The sequence below is a fragment of the Malurus melanocephalus genome, unplaced genomic scaffold (assembly GCF_030028575.1).
Source record: "Malurus melanocephalus ecotype Western Australia unplaced genomic scaffold, MMel_1.1 scaffold_74, whole genome shotgun sequence".
NCBI classification, from domain to species: domain Eukaryota; kingdom Metazoa; phylum Chordata; class Aves; order Passeriformes; family Maluridae; genus Malurus; species Malurus melanocephalus.
In genome coordinates this window covers 1584912-1600352 of record NW_026623306.1, presented here as the reverse complement: position 1 = coordinate 1600352, position 15441 = coordinate 1584912, and the positions used below count along the sequence as shown (strand labels likewise).

Sequence of the window (15441 nt, the reverse complement as noted above, 5' to 3'; positions counted from 1 at the left end):
CGGGTTCTTGGGGGGATTATTGGCTCAGCGGGATGGCGGGGTCTGAGTGCCGCGGCAGAGATTATTTTCTGTGAAGGCATTTTCTTAGGTTCTTAGTTCCTGTCGCAGACGAAACATGTGGTTGACAGCCACTAAAAGCTTTAGGCGTCTGGTTTTGCCCTAAATGTTGTATCTTTTCAGAGTATTTTTTCCGTATTTCCGTGCTGCTTTCGGTCTGTCTGCTCTGGTACGGGAGTGTTCAAGCTTGAAAGTCAGACTTAAAGTTGACTTCACTGCATCAAACATTTATCTGAGCTGTCAGAAACTATACCAAAACCCAGGTGGTTCCTGTGTTGTGTGAACCAAATCAGGAAGGATTATGAGTTAATGCGAGGTGGAAAGGTGAAGTGGTGTCTGCGTGTTCTCTGGTCTTTTAATCTTGCTGGTTTTATTTTTGCGTAAATGTTCTACTGTGTTGTCCTTCAGTATTTATAATGGAAATGTTTTCAAAACACGGAATAAAATATTCTTCTTCTTCCCTCCTCCCCCCAAGCCTAAAGTGAGCTAGAGTCGAGGAACTGAGTCATAAATACATAGAATGAGTAAAGGGACCCAAACTGTCCAGAGGGCTGACAATTAGTAATGTTGTATCCCGAGGGAACAACAATAGRGAGGAAACATTTCAGATGTGCTTGAAGCCTGATTTGCTTGAATTTTGAAAGTGAAGTGCRTTATTCTGCTTGCTTTGTTTTGTATGCACTTGTATTAAAGCTGTTGTAAAAATGCACGTAGTTGTTSTAGTATTAGCTTTGTCTATGGAAAAGTCATTGAACAGATGGTGTGATACTACTGGAAATACCATTCTGAACCCCCCAGCGTTTTTCCCCTTAKCCCTCCAAGTTGTTAGTGTTGTGGAATTACCAGGCCTGTGGCTTTGCAGTGGCAGCATGGGACCTGAGGGGGAGGAGATGCATGGGGTGAAGGCATATTGTGGCTAAAGTCTCTTGTTTGTGTGGGGAGATAACTTATCTCACATTTTCTTTAGTTCTTCAACAGCGTCTTATGTCAACCAGCAGTCCCATTCAGACAGGGCATGCTTCTAATTGTCCTGTTCCCTTGCTGTCTCTCAGGTACACCCTAGCAGAGTGCTACAAGTACTTTTAGACTCTGGAATTTGGCTCTGGAATTGTCTTGTGAGTTGTAATGGMTAGCTCATGTCTTTCAGGACCACAGTAACTTTCTTATTTGATCTACACTGAATTGTTTCAGTCTGTAAGCAGACTCTGGAGATGCAAAGGAAGTGAAATTACAAGGTCCAAAGGTGGGCCATTTCTTACCACCATAAAAGTGAAAGGAATTAAGTAAAAGTTAATTGCTTTGTAAGTTGATAATTCCATAATTTAAACAAGATGTTTATTTCCTAAGTAGCAAATGATAAGAAAACTTGATTGTTAGAAGTGGTTGTGTGCTGGCTGCTGTCAAGTGATACAATGGCTTAAACACAGTTACACCAAGGCTTCACCATCTGTGGAGTTGGTGCTGCTGCTGGAAGCAGACCTGTCTCACTTCTCCTAGCGAAAGGGAAGAGGCACTGTGGCAAGAATGGTAGAATTTGGAATTTAAGATTGCTTTTCCTGCTGCTCTCTCTTTCGGAGTGTATTTTTAACCCTGATAAGTTTMCACATTGAGTTGCTCATGTGACAAGGTAAATGTTTATGCTGACTCAAAGAGCAGAGTAAAGGTGAGAGTAAACAGCAGGGGAACTGATTTGTTTCCTGTTCATTTGTGCTGGTGCAAAGTGTTTATGAGCTGTTGATAGGAGCAGTTCACCTAGTATCACATTAACCAGGATTTTTTATGACCTTTCCAAAGCTGCAAGCAAGAATACAAGGTAGAGTAAAACTTTCTTATATGTTAAACATATTACTCTCTAAAGTATATTCTGCTGTTATTCACTGGCTTTTCAGTGCTGCTGCTAGTGTGGGTCAAGAATGCTTGCATAAAACTAAACCCAGGCTCTTTTAGATTARGAGTATATCCAGTAGATCTGTTTCAAGTGCTGCTGGAAGGGCATAGGGTTGGCAGCCATGCTGCCCTGTTCAGATTTTGCTAAGAAAATAACCAGAATTGTGGTGAGTACCCTAGAACATGTGCATTATCTACATTGAGTATAGATTATAAAGGTGAAGGAATATAGGGTATTCCTTAGGATCCTTTAGGATATACTTAGTRTTTGTGACCTTTCAGAATTGTAGCCTATGCTTTAAAGACAGAACTGTACATCAGTGTGTAAATACTTCTGTTTTCTGAACTTTCTGTTTTCCTGGAAGATCTGATAATATCTTCAGCTATGCAATCTTTGCTAAGCATTTTGTGTTTTGCAAAGTAGAACTTTTTCCTTCTTTTTCCTTCTTTTTTTTTGGTAAGAATTGCAATATTATGACATATGCTTTCCAGAACCCATATATTTGTTTTCAAACATTTACATTCTRAGCTTTAAATATTGCATAAAAATCTAGCAGAGGGAAAAAATAGAGTTGTTTTTGCCACAAAACTACAGTTGTCTAGTGGCTTACAAGTTCATTTGCTGTTTTTCTTCAGTTTTTTGTCAGTGGTCCTCACAGGCAATGTCCAACTCATTGAAATCGAACACGGTGTAGGCAGGGGATAAGTTTCTGATGTGATATTGTGGATGAAAGCAAAACATTCAGTCCTTCAAACTAACTTACACAAGAATTTTYTGTTGGATTTGGAATCCTAATTAGATGAAGAATATAGCAGAAGTGTCTTCAAAAATATAAGAAAGTCTGCTCTGTACASTTTTCTGTCTCCCTCCCCCAGGAAAGCTATTATTGTAATGCTTTTATTTGAGAAATATATTTGAATTTTTCTGGTATGTTTCTTCTAAGGATGATGCAATCTTTTCATCCCATCTTTTGAAAGAACTGGTTTAAATTAGGCTGAATTACTTCTCAGCATGGACAAGTTTTGAATACAAATGCATTAGAGACATGTGTGACTTCTACTTTGGAGGACAAGGAAACAACRTGTAAACTCCCTTGGTGYTAGCAGTTCTGTAGTGAACATGAGGCTCATAATGGTATTTTTAAGTGGGTGATGTTTTGTTGTTGCCCTCCTGTTSACCCCCTCCAAAAATAAAAAGGTTGTGGATGAAGGGAATAATTTTGCTGGACTGTTAGCATGAGAGTTGCTTATTCAACTCTAGACCAGCATGGAAACCCTTCCCAAGGAAAACCATCCTGTCTGCTCACTCCACCTCACTGGGGTTCTCACAGATCCCACTGGGGCACCTCAGACTGTGCTGCTGGGCTCTGCTTCCTCCTGCAAACACTGGCATTGAGAGGTGCCCTGTAGAGTCTGATCCTTACATTTTTGATGTGTCCTGAAGGGGAGGGACATTCCAGAAGCTGTGGGAGGGAAAGAGGGAGGATGAGTAAAAGAATGCTATAGTACTTTTTTCTCTTTTCTCCAGAGTTCTTATCAGTATGTCTTTCTTGGTGAGGAGCAAACACTAAACAACTTGTTTTGGCGCCATAATTTCCTGGTTTGGGAGGTGGAGGGCAGAACAAAATGTTTTAAATTACTTGTTTCTGCAGCTATTTCATCTGGTATTACAACTGCTAATTCTTTTAAACTTACATGAAYACAGAGTCTTTATTTGAGATTAATGAAGTGTCCTTACAAATGGATGTAGTTACTCMATGGAAAAACAAGTTATGCTGCTTCAGATAGCTACTGACAGTAAGGTACTCAGTGTATTTCTGAAGATCAAAAATAGTCTGGATTCCTGTTCTTTTTCATAATTTGAAGAGACTTATTTTAGAATCACATGATGATTTCAGCTGAGAAGACCTCTGGAAATGACCTGTTCCAAGCACCTTCTCAAAGCAAGACAAACTTGTACCTTAGATCAGGTTTTCAAAGGTCAAATCCAGTTGAGTTTTGAKCTCTGCCCTCCAAGGGTGGAGGTTCAACAATATCTGCAGGCAACCTGTTTTGTCAGTTTATGAATAGGTGAGCAGCTTATAATACAAGTTCCTCAKAAAAATTTGATTGCTCGTTCAGATGTGCAGATTCCTAATGTACAAGTTTAACAAGCTTTTAAATGCCATTCCAGTGACTCTGCTCAGTTTCGTTTGAAGCCTCATTTCCTTCATGSCAGGGAAGGAGAGGAAGGGTCCTCATTTCACCTTTATTGTGTATTTGACTGGCCAGATGGTTGAGAAATAAGGATTTGTTATGCAAATTCGCACTTCATATATCTGCTCATTGTATATTACTGCTAGTTTTGAAATACTTGATTTTGTTTGCTACTTGTGCAGGCTGTTTTTCCTGTGGCATTGCTGAACTTTTTATCTTAAACCTTTCCAAGTATCTTTTGGTTTTCAATTTTAAAATATATATCAGAACTTAAAATCATTAACCTAATCTCATATAATACAGCCGAATAAATTTGCTCAGAAGGTTTTCAAATTTCATCTTAACTACCCAAGAACAAACTAATGAGGTGCTGCAGCTTTAAGTACCTATGCTTTGCAAAATTATTCTCATGTTTCATCTCCGTGCTGTGTTCAGCTTGACACTATACCTGGTTTTATGKCTTTCTCTTTACGTTGATTGAAGTTTTAATTTTCTAACAGAACTTTTTAGGTTACAGTTTTCACTCTGTATTTTGTGTGGGTGTCTGTTCAGTTGTAGCACTGTGAATGTTTTGATCAGCTTTTCCCTTAGTTCTAAGAGCTGAAATTTAAGAATGGCATTTTATCTTTAAGCTACCACTAAAAATACCAGATAGTTACATATTTGTAGTYATAAAGTGATAACTGAAATAAAAATCAGCATTGTGATGCAGCATGCAGATAACATGCACTGTAAATTGTATTTTTGTGTACAGTATCTTCAGCAGAAATTTCCTGTGTAATTCACATGGTTTGATRTATGAAACCTGGCCTCCAGAATTTTTAACTGAGTTTGTAGGACCATTTCCTGAACTCATGGGGTTGGCAGGTAGCTGCACAGACAATTCCATCTTCAACAAGGAAATAGAATACTAATTTAACATTATTTCAGATGTAGCTTTAGTGTAAATTAAACTAGTTTGAGGGAGTATCAAAAGTTCTTCGGTTGAGAGCACTCTCCCTTCTGACTATTAGTTTTTTTGATAACTTGTTACACTGAGTGCTTTTTGTATTTTCTTTAGTTTTTGCAGTRTTCAAAATGTTTTTTCCTTCTCCTTGTTTCAAAAGACAGTTTCTAAATTTGACTGGTGTTGGCTGTCTAATACAGGTGAAGTATCTTTTTTTAATACTGGTTTACAAACCCATCTCTATGGATTGACTTATTTTTCTAGAAACCTTTAGGAGATGAGTAAAGAATATTTTCTGCAGTCAGTAGATGGATTTTAGGCTGTGTGTGGTACTGTGCAAGTCATTCCACTGCTGCACACAAGTGTACACACCTCCAAAGAGCCATCAGTAAAGCTCTTAATATGTTGGCCCATTATCATACAAAAATAAGAGAAACTGTTGTGACAAACCAAACAATGCCAATGAAAATGTTACATTAATGTGAAATTTTACTAATAGAGACTAGGTGGCCCATCTTGCCCCAGGTGAAATGCTTTTCTCAGCAGTTGATGGTTTCATAAGAGTTTGAAGTGGTGTTTGAGATCAGTGTGAATACAGGTGAAAATATCTAGGCTATGGGGAAGTTGTCACTGCTGTGATGTTCTCAGAGATATTTCTATTGTAACTGATGTTTGCTTCTTTATCCTTCATGGCTTTTCCTCCTATAAATTTATTTATCTTGCAGTGTACCATTTTTTTCAAACTGGGTGTGCCTTCAGTATTTGTTTTACAGTTCCATTTGCATTAAAGGTATTACACCTTTAGTGTGCTTACATAGCAATGGGTGCATGAAGGCAGAAATAATCAAGAATCCCCTCTTTTCTTTCCTTTAATTAAAGATGTGGGAATTTGTTTGGGCCTTTAGATCACTGGTGTATCAGTTTAAAGATATATGCGGAAGTGTGCTCTGAGTGTTATGTTATTAGGAGAAACAAGTTGCCAAGCAAGAAAATATGGAAATAATCATTGTGGCACTGGTGCTTTGTCCTTGGTGGTGTATGTGCCACCAAATCTCAGAATTCAAATGCAGTGGCAAGGATACAAATCATTATAGCTKTAAAGGATCTAGGACAACCAGGACTGATAATTTTGAACTTTTCAGTTCATAGGTATTTAAGAAGAGGTTTAGGAGTTCTTAACTGGGGAGCTGTGAGTTGAGCAATATTGTCTGAAGTGTGAAAAGWGCAGTTATCCCACTGGGTATGGTTTGGGCTTCCCTAAGTGAAATGTAAGGATATGGAATCACAAGACAGTCTTCAGAAAAATGTGAATTCTCCTTTATGTTTTATAAAGAAACTTTAATCRGTGTAATTTAAGAGGATTTGTTCAATCATAAGTAATGAAATACTCTGATKTATGATGATTATACTCCCTCTGAAAATGTGCAGCAATTTACTGTTACTGATTTAGCTGCAAATAGAAGCCAAATGTGTTCAGCTGTATGCCTGTGTTTGCATGTGGCAGGATGAGAGGCAAGGCAGCATTTTCTCAGTCAGATGGCAGGCAAAACCATATTGTTGTCATATCTTTTCTCCTCTGAAATACTAATTAAATATTTGATTTCTTAAAAATTTGTTTATTTATTTCTAGGGTGTGGATTCAGGATTTGTTCCCAGTGTTCATGATTTTGACAAGAAACTTACTGAGGCTGATGCTTACTTACAGATCTTGATAGACCAGTTGAAGGTATGGTAACTACATTTTTTTAGCATTTACTATATTAGGATTCTGTTTGTTTTTCAAGGCCAGGTAGAATTGAAGCTCAACAGAGAGAATCAGTCAAGATGAAAATGTCTTTCTCTTAGGACYGTTAAAATGGAGTTAAAAAGCAAAATAGCTCAAGCAGGTTTATATAAAATGGTTTACAATGGCTGAAAGATTCTGTTTTATATGTACCTTTATGAAAATGGCAAGGTTAAATGAGTTTCATTTCAAAACATAATTATGTCATTGTGTTAGCTCATAGCATTTTAGAATCTATCTTGAGATGATTTTGTCAAGTGATGTGTAACTACAGTTGCAGATATTTTCAGACTTTGTTGCAGTGGTGGTAGATAATCCATGCTTTGTCCTTGAGTGACAACATTCTGTAGAAATGTTGTACAGTACAGCTCTTTGAAAATTTGTATTTTAAGAATAGATGGGAATGCAAGGAACAATGAGGTCATATCTCTGAGTACTCACCTTATTGAGAAAAACACTTTTTGCTGCTGCTTAGGACACTTTTTCCCATGACTCAGCAACTTAAAATTGCTGTTAAATTGCTTCAGTTCTGCTGGGTTGGATTTTTCCCTRATATGATGTGCAAGTATTGCATGTGGGATATTCAGCAAAAATTCAAGAGGGTAGGGCAGAGAGAGGGACAAGCACAGCAACAAAAATGAAGGGAGGCAGAAGAGATGCAAACAAAATTCAAAGCTGCCCTGCAKAGACTTGATCAGGAGCTGTCTTTATCTGCCACTCTGGAGCCATCACCTCACTGACAGAAGGTATTTAAATCTTTACACCTTCTAATTGTTATTTCAGGCCAGCTGGGGGGAGGGGGATAKAAATTAATTAATAATGAAAGATGAGTCAGTTTGAGGATGGACAGAGACCAAGATCACGATCTTTTTTTAGAACAAGAAATCAGCCCTCAAGGGAAAGGGAACACATGAGTAGGTTTGAGGCAGGGAGTTGAGTGAAGAATTGCAGCTCACTTCCTAAAAATTACATCCTCTTCGCTGAGCAAGGRTGAATGTGATGAACTTTTAGCATTWCATGYAMTCTTTTCTCTTCCTTGAACWGCTTCATGGATGTGTGTTCACCTTAGAGTTCACTCAGCCTRTGTTAACTGTTTCAGCTGTGTTAAATGCATGTGCAGGCTTTTCAGTGAGCATTTGTTTCACTTTGCTTTGTTGCATCTCATATCCCACTTTTAGGAAAATAAACATAAATTAATACTACAAAGTCACTGTGTATCTTCCCAAAAAAAAAGTGTTTACAAATCTTCTATGATTTGAATCATGTGCCTGAGTCAAGGTACCTGGAAGGATTGATCAGGGTTGAGGCTTTTTTGGTTAAATGCTTCATATGCCCCAAAAGTCTTCGCTGAAATAGAAAAAAAAGGCAGTTAGAGGTGTTTTGATGAGTGTCAGTTTTGTTACTTAACCTCATCTTTTTTTGTTCAAATCATGGTAGAATCGTGCCAGGCTGAGCTGTGGAATTTGGTCTCATTTGCAGGATGGGATGATACGTGAAATCAGTTAAAATTTTTTTATATCACAAATGCTAAGAAGAAATATTAGGCCAAAATTGCTTTGGATCACAATATCACATCTGTATAACTTCAGCTCTTACTAAATGTTTTGGGTTTTGAAATGTTGGTGTTTCTGTCTGATTTTATATGGAAAAACAACATTTTCAGTATTTTCACAAGTATCTCTTTCTTTCAGCTCTTTGATGAAAAACTCCAGAACTGCAAAGATGATGAACAGAGAAAAGCAAGTACATTTTATCWTAAAAATTGCCTGTTTATCAGATGGTTTTGTGTATCAGTTTTCTGTAGCCTGTAGAAATCTAAAGTACACATTTATTGAGTTGTCAAAATCCCTAAAAGCAATTTGAATAACTGATAACATTTGTGTTGTGACTAAGTTGCAAACAAAAATTTTACTAATACCGGGTGTCACAACATTAAAAAATGTTTCAGTCTGTCAGAAATAATTGCTCCTCTGCTCTCCTGCAGTTGAAAGCATTTTAACTTACATTTGCTATTTTTTAATCTTCAACGGGGATGAGTGTGTAATGTTGGTAGGAATTACAAAGCTATTCTGAAAGAAAAAAATACTAATAATGTATTTCACATAATCAGTCTGCATTCTGTGTAGATCTGACATGTTGAGAATGCCACAATTCATTCACCTGACGTGAGGGTGCCAAAAATGTAGTAGTGAGRAGCACTACTTTTTCAGGAAGGTTGTAATTCAGTCTTGTATGTYCTTTTGTATTGCCTCCTGTTCCTTTCCCAAGTCAGCTCTGTAGATCTGAATTCAACATTAAGAAAGGCTGGCACATACCYTTGGTGGTTTGGCATTAAGGGTCATGCTGGTTTCATGTACTGATTTGTCTGTGTGGAGGAGGGATTTAACAATTCCTTATGAAAGGTGTTTTTTTACAGAGGAGTTGTTTTTCTTCATCAAATGCAGTAATTTCAATATTATAAAGCAGTGGTGTATTTTATCCTAATTCCCTCCCTCAATGTCTTGAGAAAAACAAGCTGTGTTCTCTTGGTGTTTGGTTCCTGTTTTGAAAGCTGCTTGATGCTTTCTGTGATTAGTTTACTTCTTTATAATGGTTATGACCTTTCAAGTGTTACTCATCTTGCCTGATATGTTAGATGGTGTCTTGGGGAGCTCTTTCTCGTGTACAGGCTTTTAAAAGAACTTTGAAGTACATCTCTGTCAGTGTTTAATCTGTAAACAACTGACCACAGCAGTAAGGTCTAAGGATTTGATGTTTCTCCTTCAGTGTGTCTTACTGGGAAGAGTTGTCCTTCAGTTTTGACCTCCCTCCAGATGCTACTTTGCAGATCAGGCAGTACTTTCTTTTTTCCTGTGGCAGTTCTAATCCCTAGAGACTTTCCACATGTTGTGCTGACTCCTTTATTTATCTCTGCAAGGTATCTATGYAGCAGATGGATTTGACTTTAGAGAGAAAGGAGGCTCATTTAGAAGGGGTTGGCTTCCTCTGGTTTTAAATCTTGATGAGGGTTGCTATTACTACAGATTCCATTTATTCTCTATTAAAAATGAAAAAGACTTGACAAAGCACTCTTTTGATCACGTCCCTTCCTGTACTGAGAGGTTTTTTGATAGGGTATTTAGCAGTTTCCCTGTTTGTTTATGGAAGTGTGSTTCAGCTATCAGATTATGATCTGAGTGTAATATGCAGGATAATTCCATCAAACCCATAGTTCTTTCCTCTGAGGAAACAAGTTGTGGATATTTGAGTTTTAAGTGCTTCCCAACCATCTGAATGGTGTTCTGCACCTGTTTAAGGCCAGGGATTCAAAATCTGAGCTGTTCTTTTTACAAGTTCACATAGCATTGGTTGAGCTGGTGTTTAGTTACAGAATACTTGGTCTCTTGAGGATGATTGTATGGGGATATGGGTGTTCTGAGATGTGGTAATCTCTTCAATTTAGAAGCAGGCAGTGCAAATGTAGTCTTAATGAATTTTGAAGACTGAGAAAATAGGGATTACCATGAATTCCCTGTACTGTATTGCTATTCCTCTCAGAAGTGCAGCTAGCAGGGTCTGGTGGGACCATCCACAACCAGCAGGGCTGCCAGTTCTGCTGAATCTCCTGGTGGGGTCCAGTGTTTGTATCTGATTGCAGAGGAAAGAGAGGAAGGGCGCTGGTGTTCCAAGGTGAAGACAAGCCAGGACCTTCCTTTCTTACAGTGTGAGCAGTGTTCCTGGTGGGAACTCCAAGAAAGCTTTCCTGTTTGGTTTTACATCAGGGAGAATAAAACTGAGGCACTCAAAAACATCACAACAGGCAAGAGGTGCATGTTTGCAGGCTGGAACAAAGCTGACATTACTTAACAGGATTTGGGAGGGAAGTGTAGCCTGCTTAAACAGTTTGGTTCAAAACAAGTGCTTTTTGTGAGGTAAATCCAAGGCTGAGCACACAGATTTAGGTTGYACCTTACAGATTTCAGCCATGAGTCAGCTACCCCTACGTGCCTCTGCTGCCTCTCTGTGCTGGATGAGCTGATCACTCTGTAGTCACATGATTGTTGAATGAGGCAAAAATCATGTTGGATGAGATAAAATTAGTCTTCTCAATGATTTCCTGAAAAATCAGATGTCAAGGAGATGCAATGAGCAGCGAGTAGATGGAATAGTCTCAGCAGCAGCCTGCAGTTTGATTAGATTAAATATAGCAAATTGCACTCTGCAGTTGTAAATCTGCATTCTGCAAATGTAAATCTGCAGGAAATTAATGTTTSAGATGAAAATATATGTATTCATTATCTAAAACTAGGGGAACTGTTTTACTAAAACCTTATCTTCATCAGTTTTCAAAGACTAGGGATTATGAAAAGAGAAAATTGTGATAAATGTTAGTAGCAAATGGTATTTGATTTTTTTAATTGGAAACATATTTTATCTTCAACATACCTGCTTATGGTTTTTTGACACTACTATTTTGTAGTGTCTAAATTATCAAAGCTCCATGTGCTGTGTTCTTRCAAGGAGGTCACAGAGCACAAATGTGAAAAATATTGGATCAATACAAACTATTACTGCTTAATTTGGCCAGCTCACGAAGGATTCATTGCCATAGTGGAAAAAACTATGGTTCTATAATCTGTGGAAAGGCCTTGGAAACCTGGTTGCCCTGAGGTTTTTTCCCTCTCAGATCTTCCATGTGATCTTTGACAAAATCACCCTTTTGTCTGTACATATGTGTAAGAATAGCAATGTCTTAGTGTCTTGTTTGGAAAATTACAKATGGGTGGGGAGAAACCAACAGCACTGAATTGCATCAGATGGCCTGAGATCACTTTCTTATTTTCAGCAAAGGTGATGTCACTGAAGGGACTGAAAACTCAGTTTATTTAGTGTGTAATTGCTCTATTACGTGCTGGGGAAAAATAGGTAAAGGATGATCAAAGCTGCTGAAGGCTGACTCCCAACTGGGTTAAAGCCTTGAGACTGAATGATTTCCTTCAGCTGCATCATCTTTCATCCAAYAAGATTTGTGTATTTGGGTACTTTGCCTATTCTATTTTGGTGCTAAAAAGCTCAAAACTACTGTGCTTTCATATTTAATTTTTTTTTTAATTTGGGTTGATAAAGTTTAGACTGAAAATATTGTAGAAACATGAGAAACAAACAAAGGAATTTTTAGCTGTTGGCATGTTTCTCTGCTAGCAGTAGGAATAAATAAAATATAACTTTGTGATATAGCATCCCTGATATGATACATCCTGGATAAACATGGTTCAGTGTTCCCAGTAGGAAGGGCTGAGTCTGGGTTCTGTTTGCCACCTCTTGTCAATTAATCCTGCAGAAAATGTACAGTATTCTTTGAGTAATATCTAGGGCATAACTGAAAATTTTCCCCCAGGAATTGCCTGAGAGGCTGTCTSACTGCATTTGTTTTCTTTTTAATCCACAAACTGGGACTGTTCATTCCTGTGGATTTATAACTGCATGTGTAGGCTTTGACTTGCAATGCCTGGTGGGGGAAAAGGATCCTTTCCACACTTTGATAATTCAAGAATCARGCAGACTGTGACCCAAGTCACATGAGGCAAATTAATCACAACAAAGAGTTCCTGTAATTGCATTAGGAGAGGTTCATTKCTGAGTCCAGTTTAGTGGTTTTGCCTTCTGCAGACAGAGCCAAGGACATCAACAGGAAGCATCTGCTCCCAAACCAGGTCACGCTGATGTGTAACATGGCATGCAGATGCCTTTTGCATGCCTGAGGTGCAGTTCCACACAGGAAATCTTTATGAACCAGTGTTTGYAGATAAAATTAAGTAGGCAGATTTCCAGATGCACTTTTACTGGAGGCTTGGAAAGAGCGAGAGCATGTGTGCGCTGTTATTTGCTGTGATTTGATTTAAACTGTGCTTAACTGCAAATGTTTATTGCACTTGAATGATGGTCATTTCATGTGATAGTGCCACATTTCTGTGCACTTTATAAGGATACAAAATGAASTTAGAACCCTCATGCTGTGTTTCATTTCTGTTGATGTTATGCAAAAATGAAGTACAGCTTTTAATGSATAAATGTGCATAATTCCACTGTTTAGAAATTCATAGCCTTGTCATCTTTAAGCTTTAATTATCAGTTTGACTTCRGTCTTGTCTTGAAAATTGTGTCTATATATGGAAATAGTCTTTATTGTGTTGGTTGTGGGCTTTTTTCCCTCCCCCAATTTAAAATTAAAATATTGTGTTTATACAGTATTTAGGTCAAAACGGATSCTGGAAATTTTGTCTTAAACCACACTATTTTGATTTTTCTTTTACAGAAAATCGAAGGTCTTAAAGAAACAACTAGTGTAAGTTTCTTTACTTTTTATATCTGTTATGTATTGATTCTGAAACTCAACCATATTTTCTGGGAAAAGGTTTTGAAGCCTTTTTATATAGAAAAATGGGAATCCATATTAGGTCTAACGTTTTGATGGCAGAGGCAGCCTGGTTCTGGTGCTGTGTTCAGGTTTATGTCCAGCAYCTTGGACTCATGGAATAGTTGAGGTTGGAAAGGGTTTTGAGGATCTGTAGTCCAACCCCATGCTTGGAGCACCATCAGCTGGAACAGGTCACCCAGGACCAAATCTGGTTTGGGTTTTGAGTAACTGCAAGTCTGGAGGCTCTGCAGCTCCTCTGGACAGCCTGTTCCAGTGTTTGWTTATTCACAAAATAATAAAAGGTGKTTTTCTTCTGTTTGTGGTGATTTTCCTGTATTTCTATTTGTATATCCTGTCACTGGGCACCRCTGAGAAGGGTTTTGCTCTGTCTTCTCTTGCCCTGCCATCCCAGTCAGATATTGATGCCCCTTGATAGGGTCTCCCTGAGCCTTTTCCTCCCCAGATGGAACAATCCCATCTCAGGGATTGTCAGCCTCTCTTCCTGTGACAATTTACCTGCCTGCAGCATTCTGGGGGCTTGAGCTGACCTCCATTTCACCCTGACAGCCTGGCTGGTGTGTGGCTTTGGAAACATCAGTTTGCTGCTGCTGCAATTTTGCCTCAGAAAAAAAAAAAAGGGGAAGGGAAAGTAGGGATTCTACAGCAGTGAGTGTCCATTTAGTTCACACCCAATATTCTATATAATTAATAAATGTTAAGGGAAAGTAATAGAATTTTTTTCTCATTTTTGTTTTCCTAGAGCATGGTAGAATCAATAAAACACTGCATTGTGTTGCTACAGATTGCTAAAGTAAGTACACTGTAAACTATTCTGAATTTTAATGGTAGAGCATTAATCTAATTGAAACCCAAAAGCGCCTTCTATATGATCCAGGAACAAGAAGACATTTTAAGTTGATTTATGCTTTTATTTTAATGAAGTTTCTGAAATACTGAGTTCTATAGCAGGCAGTGCTGTTGATGCTCATGGTAAGTCATGTTGTTTCAAGTTTTACTTTTTTTTTGGTTAAACTTCCTTTTGCAGAGTTGCTGTTAAACTAAGGAAGAACTTACACAAATGTCAGGGTGACAGAACAGGAGCTTAACAAAGCTCTTCTTTCTGTTTTATTTAAGAGCATGGCTAACAAGTAAAAAGGGGGGAAACATGATGTAAATAATTAAACCAGTTTGGCAAGGTCTGTCACAGGTCTGAAGTTCAGGATGATGTTGGAATTTCTTGAAGTTAGAATTGTAAAATTTGAGAATGCGGTATGGGTAKTGCACTTAGTATTTCACCTACCTGTTTCATTAGATTTTCAAGTTTTGGGAGTTTTGGATTTACTTTTTGTCAAGTTCTGCCCTTACAGGTTTAACATTCTATATTTAGGATATGTTAATTATGAACTGRTGATTTATATCTTGTGGCCAAAGTGGAGGGAGATGGTGTTTTGTGAAGAAATAAAGGCATTTTCAGGATTTCAGATTTAATCAGAACACATTCTTATTTATCCAGAAATAGGTGTGGGCCCTTCAATTTTTTTTTTTCCCTGTAATCTAGATCAACTATTTTTTACAACTTTTGGATGCAGTACTGCTGTTTGTCTTCATTTTAGATGCCAGATATACTGTGCAAAATTTTGAGTGCAGTGAAAATGGAAGTAGTTGGAATCTTACAGGATCAGAAATCATTCACTTCAACGATCAGGGCATGTTTTGTGAAATTCAAGTTTCATATCTATTACTTAAGAATTCTGAGGAAAATGTTTGTTAATTAGCAGGTTTGTACAAAACCAATTTTTTTTTTACAAGTAGGAGGGTTAAGCATGGAAACAGTTCTGTGCCACAATGAATTTGGAGCTAGAACAGCCTTTATTTAACGAGTAGTGGTACTACTCAAATCCTTCTCTGTAGTGCCAGCAAGAAAAGCCTTGTCAGTATTTAATTTGCTGTTATTTAGTCCTGGGTATATTTAGAMATGTTTTAGTACAGTGAAGTCAGTAGACTATATGTCATTTTTAGGGATTTGATGGAGTCAGTTGTAGATAGATTAGATGGTAATATGCTGATTTTCTTAGCTATATGTGATTTGCTGTATTGAGGAAGCTGTTGGAGAAACTGTGTAAGAAATTATTTGCTCATTTTTTCTTAATTGGAATATAAATGTAATTAACAGTT

The 15441-nt window shown here is 37.8% G+C and overlaps 1 protein-coding gene across 3 annotated transcripts in view; it reads left to right on the top strand.

The window, feature by feature from the left end:
* The window catches only part of OSBPL9 (oxysterol binding protein like 9), a 56805-nt gene that overhangs the window by 27250 nt on the left and 14114 nt on the right, over positions 1–15441 (top strand). For all 3 annotated transcript variants that reach the window (XM_057367050.1, XM_057367049.1, XM_057367051.1), the window contains 4 exons: positions 6717–6812; positions 8561–8608; positions 13165–13194; positions 14027–14077. In XM_057367050.1, the coding sequence (XP_057223033.1) occupies positions 6717–6812; positions 8561–8608; positions 13165–13194; positions 14027–14077 (225 nt within the window). The remainder of the gene's footprint in view (positions 1–6716; positions 6813–8560; positions 8609–13164; positions 13195–14026; positions 14078–15441) is intronic.